We start from the raw sequence: 18,558 nt of genomic DNA on the forward strand, positions 1-18,558 counted from the left end.
AATGAACCCTTTTTGCATAAAATGTGCTGAAGGGCTCCCTTGTAGTCAGAAATATAAGCTTCAGTAACAGTATGACAACACAGGAGAAGATTTTGGAGATTGGAGTGTTGTCCCCCCATAACAGAAGGCACCATATTGCTAGCTGTTATTTTTAATAAAAGCTGCAGATTTAAATAAAAATATTTTGGCAATCACTTAGAGATTCCATTTAGGCAATAACGATTATGGGCCTGATTTATTAAAGCTCTTCAAGGCTAGAAAGGATAAACTTTAACCAGTGAAGCTGGGTGATCCAGCAAACCTGAAATGGCATTCTTAAAAGTAATTTGCTATTTGATAGCAAATGTTTTCAGTCCTGGATCAAATCCATTCCAGGTTTGCTGGATCATGCAGCTTTACTGATGAAAGTGTTTTGGGTTTACATTTGCTTCAATATATATATATATATATATATATATATATATATATATATGCATATATATATAGTATATATAAATATACATTAAAATAAAAATAAAGTAACCTGGAACTTTTAAAATGTACCTTTTATTAGTGATGTTTAATATCATCTATATAATATATATTATCATCTATATATTAGAAAGCACATCACTTGCAAACAAAAAAATCAATGGATACCATTGGAAAATAAACACTAGTGTATCATTTTTACTTCAGCAGAGATGGTCAATCTGTTATCATCCTAAAAAATGAATTGTCATCAGATTTCTATTATCCGAACTTTTCGTCTGAAAAAAGTACATTTTTGCATGTATAATAATTCGGATCTATGCAGTGTTTTGGAAAATTACAATGGTAAAAAGCATAAAATGATACAAAATACTTGTCAAAATCGAGTTCCTTGTCCAAAATATAAAATGGCTAACAGAACACAGGCACTTAGGAGAAGAATACATGCAGGTTAGAACTAAGGAAAAAAAAACTGTCATCAAGACTATACAAATGCAAGAAACTTATATATGAGATTGATGCAATCCCAAGAGTACTACTTACCTGTCAGTCTCTGGATTTAATCAGTTTTGAGTTTTGACCCAGAACAATCATGCAGATTAGACGCTACACATTCACATGCTTGATACAGATCAGTTTTGAAACCATTGGGTGAGTATGAAAGCCAGACAAATAACATTTTTTGTAGGATAGTTCAACCTCTATATCTTTCTAGTAAAGGTTTCTCTTATGGGGGCATGACTATATTTACTTATCCTTTAATTATATCTGAAGTCTTGTCATTCAATAAAGCTGCCATTTGTCAGCTGTCAGATATTGATAATTTTGAATGGTAGTCTATAATGATTGCTCAGGTACTTCCAAGCATCCTGTTCTGTTCTATAAAGTGGAGAAAAGAAAGGACAAGGTGTCCTGCTGGTGCAGGGACTACAATGGCCCCCATTAGAAGTTGGTAACTTAGTGATCCACTGCAAAATGCTATCATAGGACACATGTACTTAGGCTAGATTTTCACCCCAAATAATCATGAATAATTGTCTGGGACAATGAGTGTTTGAATGGATGCCATCCACACAGGCCTTACAGAGAATCAGAACGTTCATGCACTGCGTTTCCACTGTTTGTAAGCTCATGAATAATTCAGTGACCATGAACCTCACACAGGTGGTGCAGGAGACTGTAGAGTCTAGTAAAGCCTTTCTTTCCATTGCTTGGCACCTAAACTCACTGATATAAATCAAGGTGTTTATCAACAGACCCATTTATACTTTATGAATAGGCTTGTAGTAAGCAAACCCATTCATACTACTGTTAGTAGGTAAAGTGAGGATTGTGGTGGCTAAAATAAAATGAAAGAATAAACACATATATATTTAAATATATATAAAAACCCTAATTCTTTGGCAACCTTAGCATTTTTGCACATGTTAAAAATACACATTTTCAGCCTAAGATCTACCTACAGCACCCCAACACGACCCCCCCCCCCCCCCCCCCCTCGAATCAACTCCAGGCCTTTTATCTACTTAACTGATAATGACAAAAGGAATAATATGATTAATACATAATTTATTTAGTAAATTAAATAAATATGTATATTTAAATATATATATATATATATACATATATATATTTACCCCCCCCCCCCCCAGCAGTACTAACTGGAAGCATAGGGTACTTTACAAGCATAAATAAAGTTATGCTGCTGAACTTGTACTCATCCTAAAATTTATCATAAAAATTATGAACATATTTTATGTTTGTCATTTAATTGGCTACAGCAAACTTGACTTGATCTAAAAAAGGTCATTTTTTTTTCATCCAACAGAGGATAAAGTTTGGACTACCCTGTACCATGATCTTCTGCCACAAACGTCAGTGGTTGGTGCAAGCAGGGAGAAGAGAGTCGTACTCCAGCTGAATTACAGCACGAGCATGGATCAAATCACAACAATCATGAACAGTGCTGAGAAATGTGAACAATATATTTCATATTCCTGTAAGAATTCAAGGCTGCTGAATACTCCAGGTAGGACAAAGCATCTATACATCATCTCTTAGAATCCTTTGTATTGAGACTCTTCCGCTAGATTGTATATGAGTTTGAATTTTGGTCATTGGGATCATTTTAAGATCAAAATTCTAAAATTTACATAGGGATTTTAAAAAAAAGTATGACATTTGACATTAGTGTATATGCTCTGACTGTGAAAAAGACATTACATTGACTTTTAGGTTGTTGAACTGAACCATTTTCATATTAGAATTATCATGGCTTTGAATTCTTGAGAGTTGATTACATTCATGCTTCTATTTCTCAGAAAAAAACTTTTATTGATTGTGTAATTGTGTATTTGAAGTTTCCTTCTAATGGCTATAATATTTAATTTACTGAAGCAGGTATTTTTTTAAGGTGTGTTGGTATTGCTGCGTAGTATCATTTATTGTATGTGTATCATATTTTTACATTATAGTGCGTATTGTACATGGTTTTACTGATCACTGCTAGTTTTTTTATTGCAGAAAGGACAGGCAATATCTCAGCAATAAAATACATATACCTAATCTTTTGCAATTTTTTAAGCTAAACTCCCCTCCGCTTGCTCATTCACAGGCATTCTAACCTGATCCCTTCTCATGTTCGGAGCCTTTGGCCATCTTGATTATCCGGTCTGGAATGATGTAACTCCAGCACATGTGCATAGGAGTTCATTCATTCTGGTAGCCAGCTATCCTGCCCCTTCTCCCTTCCAATATATACCAGAAAACAGTGTATTATATATGCTTGTTTACTTATTTTAAAGAGTCCCTGTCACCAACTTGTCAACAAAAATTTGTGGGTAAAAGCAAAAGAGGAATAAATCAAATCTTTTTTTTGTTGTGTTTTTCCTTTTCATGTATTTTTTTAATAACTTGCAATGTGCCTTTGAAATTGCTAGAAAATTTGAGCAGTCAAAAAAAGAAACTGACCCTTTAATAGCCAAATTAGAGATAAGTAGATCAAAAGAATATTTCAGAAATTTCATTAAAGTTTGTAGACAGAATATATAGGCAAAGAAGGCTGTAAAAGCTAACATAGTGTTACATAGCCCTTTCCTACTTACAAAGTACAAAGGTATTCAACCTTTGTCAGCATTGTAAGTTTTAATTCAAAGAAGCATAAAACTACCCCGAAGTGATTGAATAGTTTTTTGAAGGCAACAGGGGGTCCTGTCTAAGTGAAGCAGAAGATACCATTGATCCAGAAAACAGACTTGATTGCCATTAGATACGGAACCCTTGCTTGGTTGGAGTTTTGATTTAGAAATGTTTTTTAACATGCATACATCTTCAAAATGTATCACACTGTCAGTTACAATCCTGTTTTTGCCACTATGCCCATTATCGATATTGAACGGCTGTGAAATCGTTTCCTTTGAACTGATTCCTTGAATTCTTTGTGTAGTCTTTATTACAAGTTTTAAATGGGACTTTTACATTTATATTTGCTTGTTGAATAATTTATTAATGATTATATTTCATATAAATTTACAGATTTATAAAAAAAAGGATGCCTAATGGTTATTAGAATATAGATAATGTGATATACAACTTATTACAGAGGCTGTTAGACATTAAATAAATGTAAAGCTGCTGACAGATAAAAAAGTAACAGATTCACCTAACTTCTGACCTTCTTATCTGTTTATTCTTACCAACTGTTCACGCTCCCACCATTCCTTTTAAATAACGGGTACTTCCAGGTAAGGGGAAAGATTACACATTTGTACTGTTCTTCCTCCCAGGTTATAAGGTTTGGTCATTAAGGGCATTAGTGTTATCACATATGGGCGGAAAGAGATAGGCATAGTAAAGCAATCCACCTTGTATGGACTATGCTGGTATAGCTTTACCCATCATACACCAACAACTGCAAGTGTATCCTACCTTTTAACAGGAGCAAAACTTTGACCAACTGCACAATCCCGATTACTCCCAGAGTATTTAAAATGACTCTGAGCCTCATTGGCACTGAGCCAGCACAGGCACTCTTCCTTTCTTTTCTAAAAATCTATGGATATCATATTATGACCTCATATTTGTATGCACACCTTTTTTCTCAATTAGGAAAATTGGAAAAAAGGAGTCCCTTAGGTTGCCAGCTAATGGTGAGTACACCATTTTGGTCTCCAGCTTGCCTTCCTGCTTTTGCATGAGGTGCTCCCTTTATATGTAGAGCAGCACAGAGAACTGGGCACGGTAACAGGTAACTATAGGTATTATTATTTGCTTCCCTGTACTGCTTTGTATATAAAGTTATACAGAAAGACCAGGAAGGATGGGGGCATTAAAGGGGTCTAGGGTGTCAAAATGCTATGGAACTGCCCTGAAATAAGTCGATAACACAAATATGTTTATATGCATTTCCGAACACATTCCCCTAATGTGTCATGTCTCACAACACAACCATCTTATCTGCAGTCTTGCACTAAACAAATTTGATTTTGCTGTAAATGATCTGTTTATATTTTGTTGAAATCAATAAATCAATTTTTAGAAAAGGTAAAAGGGAATCATCTTCCATCCACTTGTCATTGTTCCAGTGTAAATAATGCACACTCATGCCATGAAAAAAGTTTAAGAGCTCATTACTCCCAGTAGTTATAATCAGAGAAGCCCATAGTCATGAATTATGAAATTTGCTGTCCAATCAGAAAAACAAAATGGCCAGGTACTTCAGTGATACATTTTTTTCTATTTACTAAACTATTCTGTGGCTTTACCTGTTGCAAAATTCATGAATTTAAATGGGATTCTAATCATCGCACCTACTGGTGCTGTTTATTACCTGTGAAATTGTTTTTGTATAAGCACTTTGGAATTCTAAGCGTGATTGTTCCTGTTTGAGCTTGCATCAAAAGAGCGCAGAATATTAATTGGTAAAGCCTTATAGATGTAACATGGAAACTGCATTCCTATGTTGGTATTTTTAAATGTATTTCTGTTTCTAGTGTATTAACTGAATCTGTTAAAATCTTTTCCCCTGACCCCCCTCCCCTTCATTAACATGGTCATGTAATATTTAAAAACCTTTCCTATTCATGGCATACTTTATGATAGACCCAGTGACATTATCCCAGTGTTTTGGTGCTTTGGTATGAAATACTAGAAGATTATGGCTAATGGGAGAGGTCAACAGAGTGCTGTACATAGTTTCCTAAAATATTACATTATCTTGTGGATCATGAAATTATTTTCTATTGCCTCTGATCTAAATTTGCATCCAAAACCACAGGTTTTCATCCAAGACACCAACCTAATACTTTTGATCCATGTATTCCAGACCACTTACTTTAGGTTTACAGTGTTAGAACTTGTAAAGTAAAGCGTGATCTTTATCCTAGAAATTATTCATGTTATCATAAGTTTAAATGAATGCCTGAATATAGGGTAAATGTCATGGAAAAAGGAACACATTTTACATTCCTTACGTATAATATCAATGCCATTTGGTAAATGTATGGTTTGGCGAGAGCCAGGAGATCATTTCAGTGACTGTTACTTTTGTATAGTTATATCTTCAGGATATAACAAGAAAAATAAATGTAACATAGAGTATCCTAGTCTACCATCAGCTATACGCCCAGTGGCTCATTTAGATGAATTCCCATTGCCGGTTTTGGTTACACTACCCTCTCTTGAAGAACATGAATATGGTGATGAACTAGGTGAAAACAATGATGAAGAGTTTGAAATTGAAGAGGACTCGTAAGGTTGATAAGGGATTTGATCAGCATGAGTTGAGTGATTTAGGCTTCAGAACTTCTAGCATCAAGACTGCGTGAGAAAAACCAACTTTGAAAAGGAAAGAAGGTATCATACTTTCCAACCAGAGAAATTGCATTTCTGCAGTACTTTAGAACTGATAGTGGTGTTGTGTATTGCCATAACATACCTGGTTTAATGGAGAAATTGGGAATTCCAATCTATACCTGAACTGAATGGCGACTATTCATCGATAGCTCAAAGCGGAGCTTAAAGTATGTCCTCCTTCACAATGGCAAAATATTTGGGTCAGTCCCAATTGGCCATTCAGTTTCTCTTTGTGAAGAATATGCAGTCATAAAGAAAGTCATTGAGTTGTTGCAATATCACAAACAAAATTGGGTCATCTGTGTTGACCTTAAAATGGTATGCTTCCTTCTTGGTCAGCAACGCGGATACACCAAGTATCTCTGTTATCTGTGCATGTGGGACAGCAGAGCTTGTGAGAGGCATTGGGTGGAAAGGAATTTGCCTCCGAGATCTGCCCTAAAACCAGGTGATCCAAACATTCTACATGAGACACTTGTTGATAGAAAGAATATTATATTCCCGCCTCTGCACATGAAACTGGGTCTGATGAAGCAGTTCATTAAAGCTTTGCCAACTGAAGGAGACTGTTTCAAGTACCTAATTTTGGCATTTCCTAGCCTGTCATTTGATAAAATAAAGGACGCTGTGATTGATGGTCCACAGATTCGGCAGCTCATCAAAGATGAACATTTCATCAGGACCATGTCAGAAGTCGAAATGAATGCTTGATTATCATTCAAGGCCATTGTCAAGGACTTTCTTTGAAACACACGTGCAAATAATTACACAGAAATTGTCCAGAAACTCTTGGAGAGCTACAAAATGCTTGGTGGTAATATGGGCATCAAGGTGCATTTTCTGCATAGTCATCTTTCTAACTTCTCGGAAAACCTTGGTGCAGTCAGTGATGAGCAAGGTGAACAATTCCACCAAGATTTGAAGGTCATGGAAGGACAGTATCAGGGTAGTTGGGATGTACATATAATGGCTGACTATTGTTGGAGCATCCGGCGGGATTGTCCTAACACTGAACAGTCCAGGAAAAGCTATAAGTGTAAATTTTTACCTTAACCGCTTACCCGATTAAATTTAAATGTTTTACTGTAAAAAAAAAATGTCATAGAATAACAATAAATCCTTTTTATGAACAAAAGAAATGTAAATAAATAGTACATTTAAGGTATTATTTCATTATTGTTCATTGTATGTAAAATATATGTGTATATCTATGTTTTTTGACAAAAATGGAGGGTACCCTGTTCAGAAAAAATTTGATGTGATAGCAAAAAAATAGGGTAATTTCTGAATTCACCCCAGTAAAAAACAAGTGTAAGATCTAACTCAACAAAAAGTGCGTTCCCCAGTGTAATATATGTAGAAATGGAACGTTGGTGAGCACTTCACTTTTTAGCCTGACATATCTTTTATTACTATCTGTTTGTGGAGTATTCTAAGAAAAAACATAATGTTGAATGTCTACAATCTTCACAGTTCTGTTTTACTGGTTCTTTTATTTTCATTATTGTTGTCAGTATTTTTCTGATTCCTAGCAGAAGTCAAAATCATTTTCTCTAAAATGCATAGCTTCATTGATTGATATTTTACTGAACTTTTATATTTGATAATATTATAATTCCTAATGGTGCTCCTTTTTTCAATATGTTAACTTTCAGCTTAGTAAGATTGACATTGTTAGATTTTGGTATAGAGAACAATGCCCTACCTTGCTGTTTGAATTTTGGAAATAATGAAACTGTTCAGCTTTTAAAGTGAAGCTCACGTCCAACTGTCCAACATGCAGTTATTGCAGAGAGGGAAAGTTGATGACCCCTCTGCAAAAATCTGTCTGAACAAAATGTCAAAAAAGCTGATCTGTGCATGTGCAGAGATGACCTTCAGCCACCTGATTGGACATGCCAGGATGTCATAACTCCCGTGCAAGCACACAGGAGTGCATTCAGCTCTGCACACACAAGGGAAGCCAGGATCGCTTGATGTGGGCATTTGCAGCCAGGATTGCCAGGCAATTATCAAATGCAGGCATTGGTGAATAGTTTCGGTGGGAAAATTTTGGCCATATACATGTATCTGTTGGTAACTTTGTCCACCATATTATTCTTTATCTGAGTAATGTAATCACCTGCAGAATAGGCACTCACATCTCTAAACTAGAGCAGTAGCAGTGTATATTCCCATATTAAAGGCAAATGGGTAATGCAATCTCTTGACACAGAACAGAGCAGTCCTTCTGTTTAATTCCCCATATATCCCTACATAAAATTCAGGGAGAACTTCTGTTGTCACCCTCTATCAGCTGATAAGGCCACGCAGTAAATATGACCTTAGCCACAGACAGTAAAGCTACTGATATTGAGGTAGATACTGGGTCATTGAGAGTCTTACTGCAAAAAGGAATGGAAATCATGTCATGGGACTATGATCACAGCTTCCATTATAGCAACATCTGTCTTGCTTTGCATTTATTGTAGTTACTATTATAACCTGTACTTACATGGGCTGGCAGGAAACCAGAAGTATCAGAGTACAATTTCTGAAAGCTACATTTATTTATAATACCTAGATTTCTTTAACCCAAGACAAATAAATCCTTATGTGGAAGTATACAATGTCTAAATATGTATATATTTTTACAACTGTGTCCTTTAGGTCCAGAAATGCAATATGATTAAATGTTTTCCAAACTGATATTTGAATCAGATCTGTCCTTTAAATCTACCAACATATTATTTAATATACAGTATTGATCGGCATTTTAAGAATTGTCTAAAAAAATTGTAAAGATGCCCTGTAAATGGCAATAAAGTCATTAATGAATTTGGTACATTCTCTAAAACCGTAAATATACAATACATTTATTAGGACAGACATGCCAGTGATTTATTTATTTTTTTTGTTCCAAAAGATACCTGTTCACTTGGTTGCTCACTGTGTTTAAATGAAATTTTGGAAACAATGGAGAGTGGTAATGAACATCCGGATGCAGGCCAACACTTTGGAGTATGAAGTCTAAATAAACTATTCTCCTAAAAAGCATCTGTCAGCCAGAATACTACCTAGGCTCCCTTAGACCACAAACTGCTTTAAGCCCTTCTTAAAGAGATCTATGCCATTCCTCTTATCATCTCATCTATTAAACAGGAGGCTGGTGTTACCCCTTTAATGCTCCTTCTCATGCAATCTACCAATCTATAGATAGCAGCTGTGAAAACTCTGAACAGAAATCTGATTTTTGGAGGTAAAATTTGCAAGATATTTCCTTGGTGACAATGATTGGAACTAATTAAGTTGCTTAGGTAGCTTTTTAAATCAGCAGATAGCCCCTTTTTTGCCCCTGGCTATTTTGCTGTCTTAGTCACAGCGCTCAGTGTTTGTGCGACATGTCACCTTTTGGTTAATTGAGTGTTTACCAGTCCAATTCCTGGGATATCCTCTTGTTGCCTAAACTGTTGTTTTCCTGTCTTTCCCCTTGTGCTCCTCCAGTGTTCCCTTTGTCTTTGGTGACACCCATGTCACCCATGTCTCCTGTCTCTTCCTTTGTCTCCTGTGTTCACCAGTGTCTTCGGTGACTTCCATGTCCCTGTGCCTCCTGTCTCTTCCTGTGTTTCTTTGTGTCTTCGGTGACCCCCCGTGTCACTGGTGTGTATTTTCTGATTTCTGATTCTTGACCCTTGGCTTTGTTCCTGAACACACTTGTTTGCTGTCTGCCTCAGCCTCCACCTTCCTTGAATATTCCCCTGCTTGTTGACTCGGTACCACACATTGTCCTGCCCACACTAGTTTGCTCAAGGACCGCAACCTAGTAGCAGCCTGCACTGCAACACCCTCACCCCTAGAGGCTCTGGAGAAGAACAAGCTGCTGTTTAGATTCTGCACTTTGTCTTCTTTTTACCATTGTGCAAGCCATAGCACCCCCTAGAGGCTCTGTCTCTCCAAGCGTGACATTTATTTTTTTTTTTCTTGGTGGGTGGGAGTAGGATTCATTTAGGGTACATGTATTGTTGATTTGTCGTTTACGTTTTTCCTGTAAAAATAGAAGAAAAAAAAAAGGAGGCTAAAAGAGATTTTTGTTTTCTTTAGCACAGAAATATTTCTAAAATAGTTGATAGTTCTCTATCTGTGTAATTATTAGCAGCCATCCTAATCTCCAGAATTCTCACTAAAATTAAGAATAAAATGAAAAAATTTCTTCTCGGAGTATGTTGCTTGCCCTATCTTTTCCTAAACAAGGCAAATGAGGATGTAAACACTGAATTGATCCTATGTCGGACGTGCAGGCTGAAAGTTTTCACATAGGTGCTAAATTATATTGACAGCTTTACAATATACATTTCAGCAATTTCAGCCCATTGAAAACGGTTATCTATTAAATGACCAGATTGATGCATTTTTTTTCCTTTTGTGCAAAAAGAATAAGCAAGTCATTTCCTTACTACTAATTAATATTTGTGCAAAAGTGCAGCACTGTTTTGAGCCATATTGATTAGAATGACTGTACTGACCAACAATTCTATTCTAAGGAAGATTATTTGCATAATTGCTTTGCCTAGCTTACAGAAGAGCCCAGGGTCTAGAAGTTTGGATATTTCATTATGACATGCCGAGTTCACATAATGCATGTATTGCAAAATTGGTTGTGAAATTATAATAGTCAGACTGGCATTGATATGGAAATGAGATTTATGGTCATGCTAATATTTAAACGTAAAGGATGTTAATGCTTTTAGATCTATCATTTGAAAGATGTGAGTCTGACTTTTGAAATGGGTCAAGTTTCCTTCTTTGGAGTTGATATATATACACTTTTTCTTTCCTTGTGATATGCAAATGTAAATTCAGGCTATTTTGTCAGGAAATAATTTAACAAATAGTAAGAGATTATCAATGTTGTTCGGAAAAACAGTAAAAAATGTGAATGTATAGGCCTATTTACAGTTTACATCGGGAATACTTTAATCTGTACATATTTAAATGGATTAGATTTGGCATAGAGTTTTTTTTAATGGTTTGGAAATGGGTTGCAGTGGTTTTATCTTTGACCAACTGTACTGAGCTCTGCTGATTCTTTCACATTCCCTCATTATTGCACTTTAAAAGTAAAGTCACAGCTTGAACCCCAGGCCTAATCACCTGCTTTGTCTGTGTGTCTATACTCCGGATAGAGGTCTGTTATATATTTCTCTGATTTTTTTAGGGGAACAGTGGCTTTTAATGCAAGCTTGCCAGTGTCGAGCTGCCGGAGATGCGCAGCTCAGAGCGAGGGATCAATATAGTTGATAACTTCCGGGAGAATACGCCAGCATATTCTCGCTGGCCGAAATTTACTTGATAAATAGGTTTTTGGCTTCCGATTCCAGATCTTGAATGCCACGTGCGAGCAAGCTTCCGATTTGGCTTGATGAATCAGTCTCCCCGTTACCAGTGCCTTGGACGCAGCGTGCATCTTAACGTTGCCAACGTCCTCACGTCGAGTATAGACATACGTGCACGCAGGACGCCGACTAGCGGGCGTTACATCCTGGCGTGGAAAAGTCTAAGAGGTGGCGGTTCTTACCTGCAGTTCAAATGGAGCCCTGAAATCTTGGGGTTATCACATGAGGCTTTTTCTCTTGGATACGTTTTCTATTGTGCATCTTCTCTAATGGACATACTATATCCTGGTACAGTTCTTTGGGACAATGTAAGTTGCTTACTATTTAATGATTACATTCCTCTATATATGGGGGATATATGTATGTGCATATATATTTATTGGTTAGGGGCTGCAATCCTTGGCTACTATGTAAATACTTTTTATGCTAAATCAATAGTACTAAATCTTTTGAGAAACATACAGTATTATTTCCACAAGTAATGTGGTAAATTAAAGCCTTTCCTTATTATGCTACTGGCATTATTGTAAGGTATGTATGGGCTAGGAAACCCCTATATGGAACACTATATTCTGTGAATACTTTATTCATCATTACTATTACATCTTGGGTCCCCCTTATATGGCCATATGCTATTAATTAGTCATCATTATTACTACACTACCAGATATAGATTTATCGGGACCTACAATTACTTTTCTGCTAATCTATTGATATTCTGTATACATATTTACCTAGACACATATGTATGTATATTTTTACAGCTGTTGCTATACTGCGGTTGTTTTCAAACCCTACCAAGCACTGCCTAGGACTATTGTGCCTTCCTTCAACCATGGTTTCCCTCCACTCTTTGTGCGGATTCCCACATTGGGTTAAGTTGTACCAACTTACTGGATTTGATGATATGTACAACTTCGTTTTTTCAAATAATTCAGTTTTGATGGTATAAATTAAATTTGAATTTGTTATACTGTGATTTTTTTATGTTATGCTATAGTGCTATATCTATTGTATGTCAAACCAATCCCTGAGGAAGCGGAATATATCTGCGAAACACGTCGGATTAGGAATAATGGACTGCTATAGCATATCAAATTACTTGTACCTACTTGGGGTATATTGGTGTTGTAAGCACTATGGCTGCCAAGGCTGGAGAGAATACACTTTCACCAGTGAAGATGGGTGATCCAACAAACCTGGGATGGATCTGGTCCAGGATTCAAAGCATTTGCAAATGACATTGAAGAAATCCATTCCAGGTTTGCTTGATCACCTAGCTTCACTGATGAAAGTGTATTCTCTCCAGTCTTGGAGAGCTTTAATAAATCAGCCCTATGTTCTTGTCTTGAGCCTGTTGTCCTTTTTGGTATATAAAGGCATTACAGAAAATTGTAGTGTTTGTTTTTTGTAGTTTTACATTTTGTAATAATAAAATTCTTATTTTTATATAACAAATGATGGCGTATATACTGCCCTAAAAGTCCCACTTATAAATACTCCTTCTTTTTTTGCCATTTTAAACAGAGATTTTGGCAATTTGTTATTGTTATGAGATCTGACAATTAGCCTCTTTTGAAACCAATTTCTAGTTCTATTTATAAAGCAGTGCATGTGACAGTCACTCATACAGAATCAATTACTGTCAATTACTGGAAGATTCCCCACAAGGGAATGTTTAATTGAATGTCAAATTCACTGCTTTATAAATAGACCCCATTGTCTTTTTAGTGTTTATAGTAGAAAATAATATATTTAACATTAACAGTGAATAACTTTTCGTGCTTGCCCTTCTGATGATTTCTACCAACCAATGATTAAATAAAAAGAGAAACATGAATATATAAATGGATTCTGTATTGGTCTTTGTTGACTATACAAGTATACAGAAATTATGCAGAGTTTTGCATGAATCATTAGTTGACTTCATTAGAAAGTTAAAGCAGGTGGCAGGACCTCTCTAGATTCTAGTAGATATTTTAAAAGAGACCAAAGGTGTAAAGGATCATAAAACAAAACTTGCTACATTCACCAGCTTTTACTGAAGTAGCTAATGTGATTTACAAGTGCAATTATTCCTTATTAAAATATCTCTAATTAAAAGCAGCGAGTAAATATTTAAAAAACACACAAAATATTTTTCAAACACAAAACTTTAAAGCCAACTTCTCTCTACATTTTATTTAGAATTAATATTGGGCTTCTGAACAGCAGCAAATATTATTTCATATTTTAAGTATATCACATGACACTTCTAGATTGATTTTTTGTGTAGGCAGTTTTTTTTCTGAGGGCCTATATTTGTATGATTGAAAGGCATCTCAATTTTCCCTTTCTAAAACAGCCACATGCATTACAACAATATAAAGCCTTTTGTTGAAACTTTCTTTTAACAGGAATTAGCACATTCTTCCATTGCTTGGCTGAAAGAATAACATTGCACAGTGAGATTTATCCCATATGAAAATTGCAATTACATTGCAAATTACATTTCAAATGCCCTGTTCTTATACTTCCACCACAAAGGGACACAGCCTGAATTTAATTAGAAACAATAGCAGGAGTAAAAATAGGAGTACTTTCTTTTAGCTTTCTTAAAATCAGCTACCTGAAAATGCTGTTACTTCTTATTACAAACAATTCAGGCACAATTGTTTTCCTTACTTTATTTCTTTGTTTTTTCTTTTTTTCAACATAATTTTCATTGGAAAACCTGTTACCAAAGTAGAATAATAAACATTACTATACGCCAATATTTTCTAACTTTTTATTCGCATGTGGCCCTCTTCTAATCTTGTTTTTTCTGGAGATCCATCTGTCCAGGTCCTTAAGCAGTCAAAAAGATCAGTATTTACACAAATAACTTGATCCTTTAATAGATGTCATTTTAATATTATATAATTTTTGTATATTGTATACACTGTATGTTCAAAATGGTACTATTAACATGTTTATTACATAATAAACTTGCTCTTGAGATTGGGAAACATGCACGTTACACTGCAGGTTCCAATTGATTAAATGAGAAATGAAGATCATCTATGATTGCCTTAGTTACCGGTAGTAGTTGTGCATTTGTGTCAACAAAAAGTTTGACTGATTAAAAACTTGTTTTGAGAAGTATGATTTGGTAAATGCCAATGTTTAAATGATGTGGAAACTTGTTTAGAAATTGTATTGTTTTTGCCAAAATAATGTTCTTATATAAAGCTGGCTTGGGCTTTTTATCACTTTGTAGTCCAATGAATGGTTCTTGTAATGTCAACAGCCTTCATCACAAATTGATCAACAAGACAGTGGACATGATTTATTAAAGCTCTCCAGGGCTGGAGAGCTTTAATAAATCAAGCCCATTATGTGCATTTTGCTTTTTTTGTGGCCCACAGTAAATGCCAAGACCAACCTACACATGTCCAGGATTTTCAAAAAGGCATTAGAACCCCAGTGAAGAACCACTACCTTACCTAGTAACCATGAGGTTTTCTATTGTAACATGTATATAAAGGCCCTGATTTATTAAAGTTCTTAAAGGCTGGAGAGAATACACTTTCATCAGTGAAGCTGAGTAATTGAGCAAACCTGGAATGAATTTCCTAAAATCAAGCTATTTGTTAGCAAATGATTTCAACCCTGGTCCAGATCCATTCCAGGTTTGCTGTATCACCCAGCTTCACTGATAAAAGTGTATTCTCTCCAGCCTTGGAGAACTTTAATAAATCAGGGCCAAAGACTTAGAACATGATGACTTTTTGAAGGAATGGTAAATCCTACATGTATATATGAATTAAAAAGGTAATGTGTATTCCGGAACATTAACACCAAATTCCCGAGTAGTGTGAATTTTCAAAAGACTGCTATGTGTGATATTTGTGTTTAAAGGCTATAATGAACCCCTGTGGAATGTGCAGCTTTTGTCTGCCAAGTTTTAACAAATCTGTACAGTCAGTTTCAAGCTTTGTACAGCAAAATGGAAATAACTGGGATGTTAGTAAATTACAATATTGTTAGTATATATTTCTAGCAGCCTGTGTAATAGCAGCTATGTTCTGAAAGCTCCTGACCTTGACCCAGTCAAATCCAAACTAAACTGGATTATGATTAACACTAAGTTTTTGATCACCATACATACTAATTTGTCATTAATTTTAAACACACAGCACCCTTGTATTACTCACATACCATAATCACTGACTGAATTAGATGTGGACCATCACATTGCCTTTCTCTATTCCCCTTTCTCATAAATTTTCTACTGATCCTGTTATTTTGTGTCTTTTCCATATAGTGTTCCACATATGTTCTTCTCTTGAAATAATAATGATTTCCCATTCCAATACCTTATTGCTGGTTCAAAAATCTGGTTTATCTGGTTCAAAAATCTGTGGTTTATTGTATAGTCTGTAATGATATAACATGGAGATCACATTTGTTCTCATCTCAAACCTTATTGATGATAAATTCTCTTTATTGATTCGGTTAACATTATATTCTCTGTTTATTAGATTTCTGTATAAAATCTTTTCTCAATTAGAATGTGAGCTAGTTTAAATGGCAAGTTTGCTAGCTATTCTTTCACTTGATTTACACAGGATTAAAATTGTAAACTAGGAACTTGGGTTATTTATTAGGAGCCACTAAGGGTGTAGTGACTAGTTAGAAAGTTTATTATGTATTCAATATGGGATGTCCCCAGCTCAGCTAATGTAGCATTTGCTAAAACTGAATACTAGGTTGATACAGTAAATTCCTTGATGCAGGGGGCTGCCTTTACCCCTCAAACACATTGGCAACTTTTTTGCCTTTTTTACTACGAGCAGTTGTGTTCACTAAACTAGTGTGGACTCTTAATGTTGTACTTTCTCACGTGGATGTAATTTTCTACATCACATCATTTTCTAGCATCACTGGGTGACCAAATTGTTTTGATGTTAAAAACAGCTCCAAGGAACTCATTGTGTTAGGCAAAAGTTGGATAGCTGGGTGGTATTAAATGGTAATGTAATGGTATGTAAATGTAAATCTAGTGCCTCCAATTCATGCTTATTTCATGATAATAAGGTGAAAGTTAAATCTTACATTATTCTTTTTGATAGCTCCATGTCTTTCTTTTTGTGTTTATATATGGGTTTATAACAGTGGTCCAGAGGTTAGCACTCTGGCCTTTGCAGAGCTAGATCCCAAGTTCGAATCTCGGACAGGATGCTATCTGCATGGAGTCTGCAGGTTCTTCTTGTGTTTGTGTGGGCTTCCTCCCACATTCCAAAAACATGCAGTTAGATTAATTGGCTTCTCCCCAAAACTGTCCTTAGAGTGTGTTAATGATGTATGACTATGATAGGGACATTAGATTGTGAGCCTCTTTGAGGCACAGTTAGTGACATGACTATGGACTTTGTAAAGTGCTGTGTAATATGTCAGTGCTATAATAATACTGTGTAATAATAATAATAACTTCAGGTAGCATGCTCTGTGGAGGAATGCCCAAGTATGACTGTATATAGGAAGAAAAATATTAAAAATGAGAAAAACCACCCTGGTATTGGCATATCACAGGTAGACACTAGCTCCAAATCAATTGAGTGTCAGTGATCCCATTGGGACTTAACTTTAGACACAGTGATATGGGAGCTGTCATTGATGATTTGGTTTGTAGCAATGCATTATCCAGGGCTGTCAACCTAATCCTAATTTTACTAGTGCATAAATGGTGTTCAGAGATTTTATTCTACTTTTGTTACTTCCTGATTTTGGAGAAAAGTTAAAGATAAAGTCTGCACCTTTGAATAACCAAGACAGCTCCTTCATTTCTATATTCACAGCTTTTATTTGAAGGTTTAATGCAGGTTCCTAACATATGCAGGAAAAGATGGATTGTGCAAACAGCCTTTTCCTGCCCAGTGAACATTGCCACTAAAAATTCTAACAGTCTAAATTTTGTTTTTTTAATTGTATTTAGTTAAATCATACAAATCTTTTCACTGCTTATACTTTTGGAAGCTTTGGTCCTATATGTATATCTTTTCATACATATAACGTTGTCTATGGACTATAGACATGTACTATATAATAGAAATAATTGATAATTCTGGGTTTTACTTACAATGGCGAGGGGCCAGTACCTAATATGCCATGCAAGAAAAGGTTCATTTGTATATATACTTCTAACTGATCACAGCAGTAGTTTAATCCTATATTCAGACTTGCTCAATAAACTGAACTGAAACCATCAAATCATATCATAATCAAATATAAAGCATAAGTGCTTCAATCTGTGAGTGTGGGCTACTTAATCCCCTTTAATGATTTAGTGTGAAGGAAAATCTGTTAACTAAGGACTAAGAAGCATGTTGTTTCCTTCCATTGGTTTCTTGTAGAACAGGCCATGCACATTTAGTGTTACATTTACCCTTGTAATCTCTTATTTAAATCACATTGGGATATTCATTATTTTGTCTAAACTAGTTTATATAACTATCAAAAACTAAAATAACTTTTGCCTGAATTTGGGCTGTCAGCTAATACAATAGGGAGAACCAAGGTCATAGATCTTACCATGCATACATTTGTATAGATACTGTAGACTGTATCCAAGTTTGCATTGAATTATACCTCCCAACCTTTACAGATAGAAAAGAGGACCAACCTTTGGGACAGGTTCAGGCCTGTAGGGTGGTCAAGAGGTCCTGTGTGGCTCCTGGTGGATGGCACCTTGCTAGTCTCTGTGACACTCTCACCGTAGCACTGGTCTTAAAGAACCAGCATTTGCAGATTTAACAGTGGTCAGGTATTGAAGTGCGTACTTTCACCCCCTTCCATTCTTTAACAGTCTGACACAGATGCTACATGTAGCATCTCCCACATG

The 18,558-nt window shown here is 35.6% G+C and overlaps 1 protein-coding gene across 1 annotated transcript in view; it reads left to right on the forward strand.

The window, feature by feature from the left end:
* Positions 1-18,558, forward strand: part of CNTNAP2 (contactin associated protein 2) — a 902,024-nt gene that overhangs the window by 627,335 nt on the left and 256,131 nt on the right. The window contains exon 13 of the mRNA XM_072412254.1: positions 2,300-2,500. Coding sequence (XP_072268355.1) covers positions 2,300-2,500 — 201 coding nt within the window. The remainder of the gene's footprint in view (positions 1-2,299; positions 2,501-18,558) is intronic.

The sequence above is a fragment of the Pyxicephalus adspersus genome, chromosome 5 (assembly GCF_032062135.1).
Source record: "Pyxicephalus adspersus chromosome 5, UCB_Pads_2.0, whole genome shotgun sequence".
Lineage (NCBI taxonomy): Eukaryota > Metazoa > Chordata > Amphibia > Anura > Pyxicephalidae > Pyxicephalus > Pyxicephalus adspersus.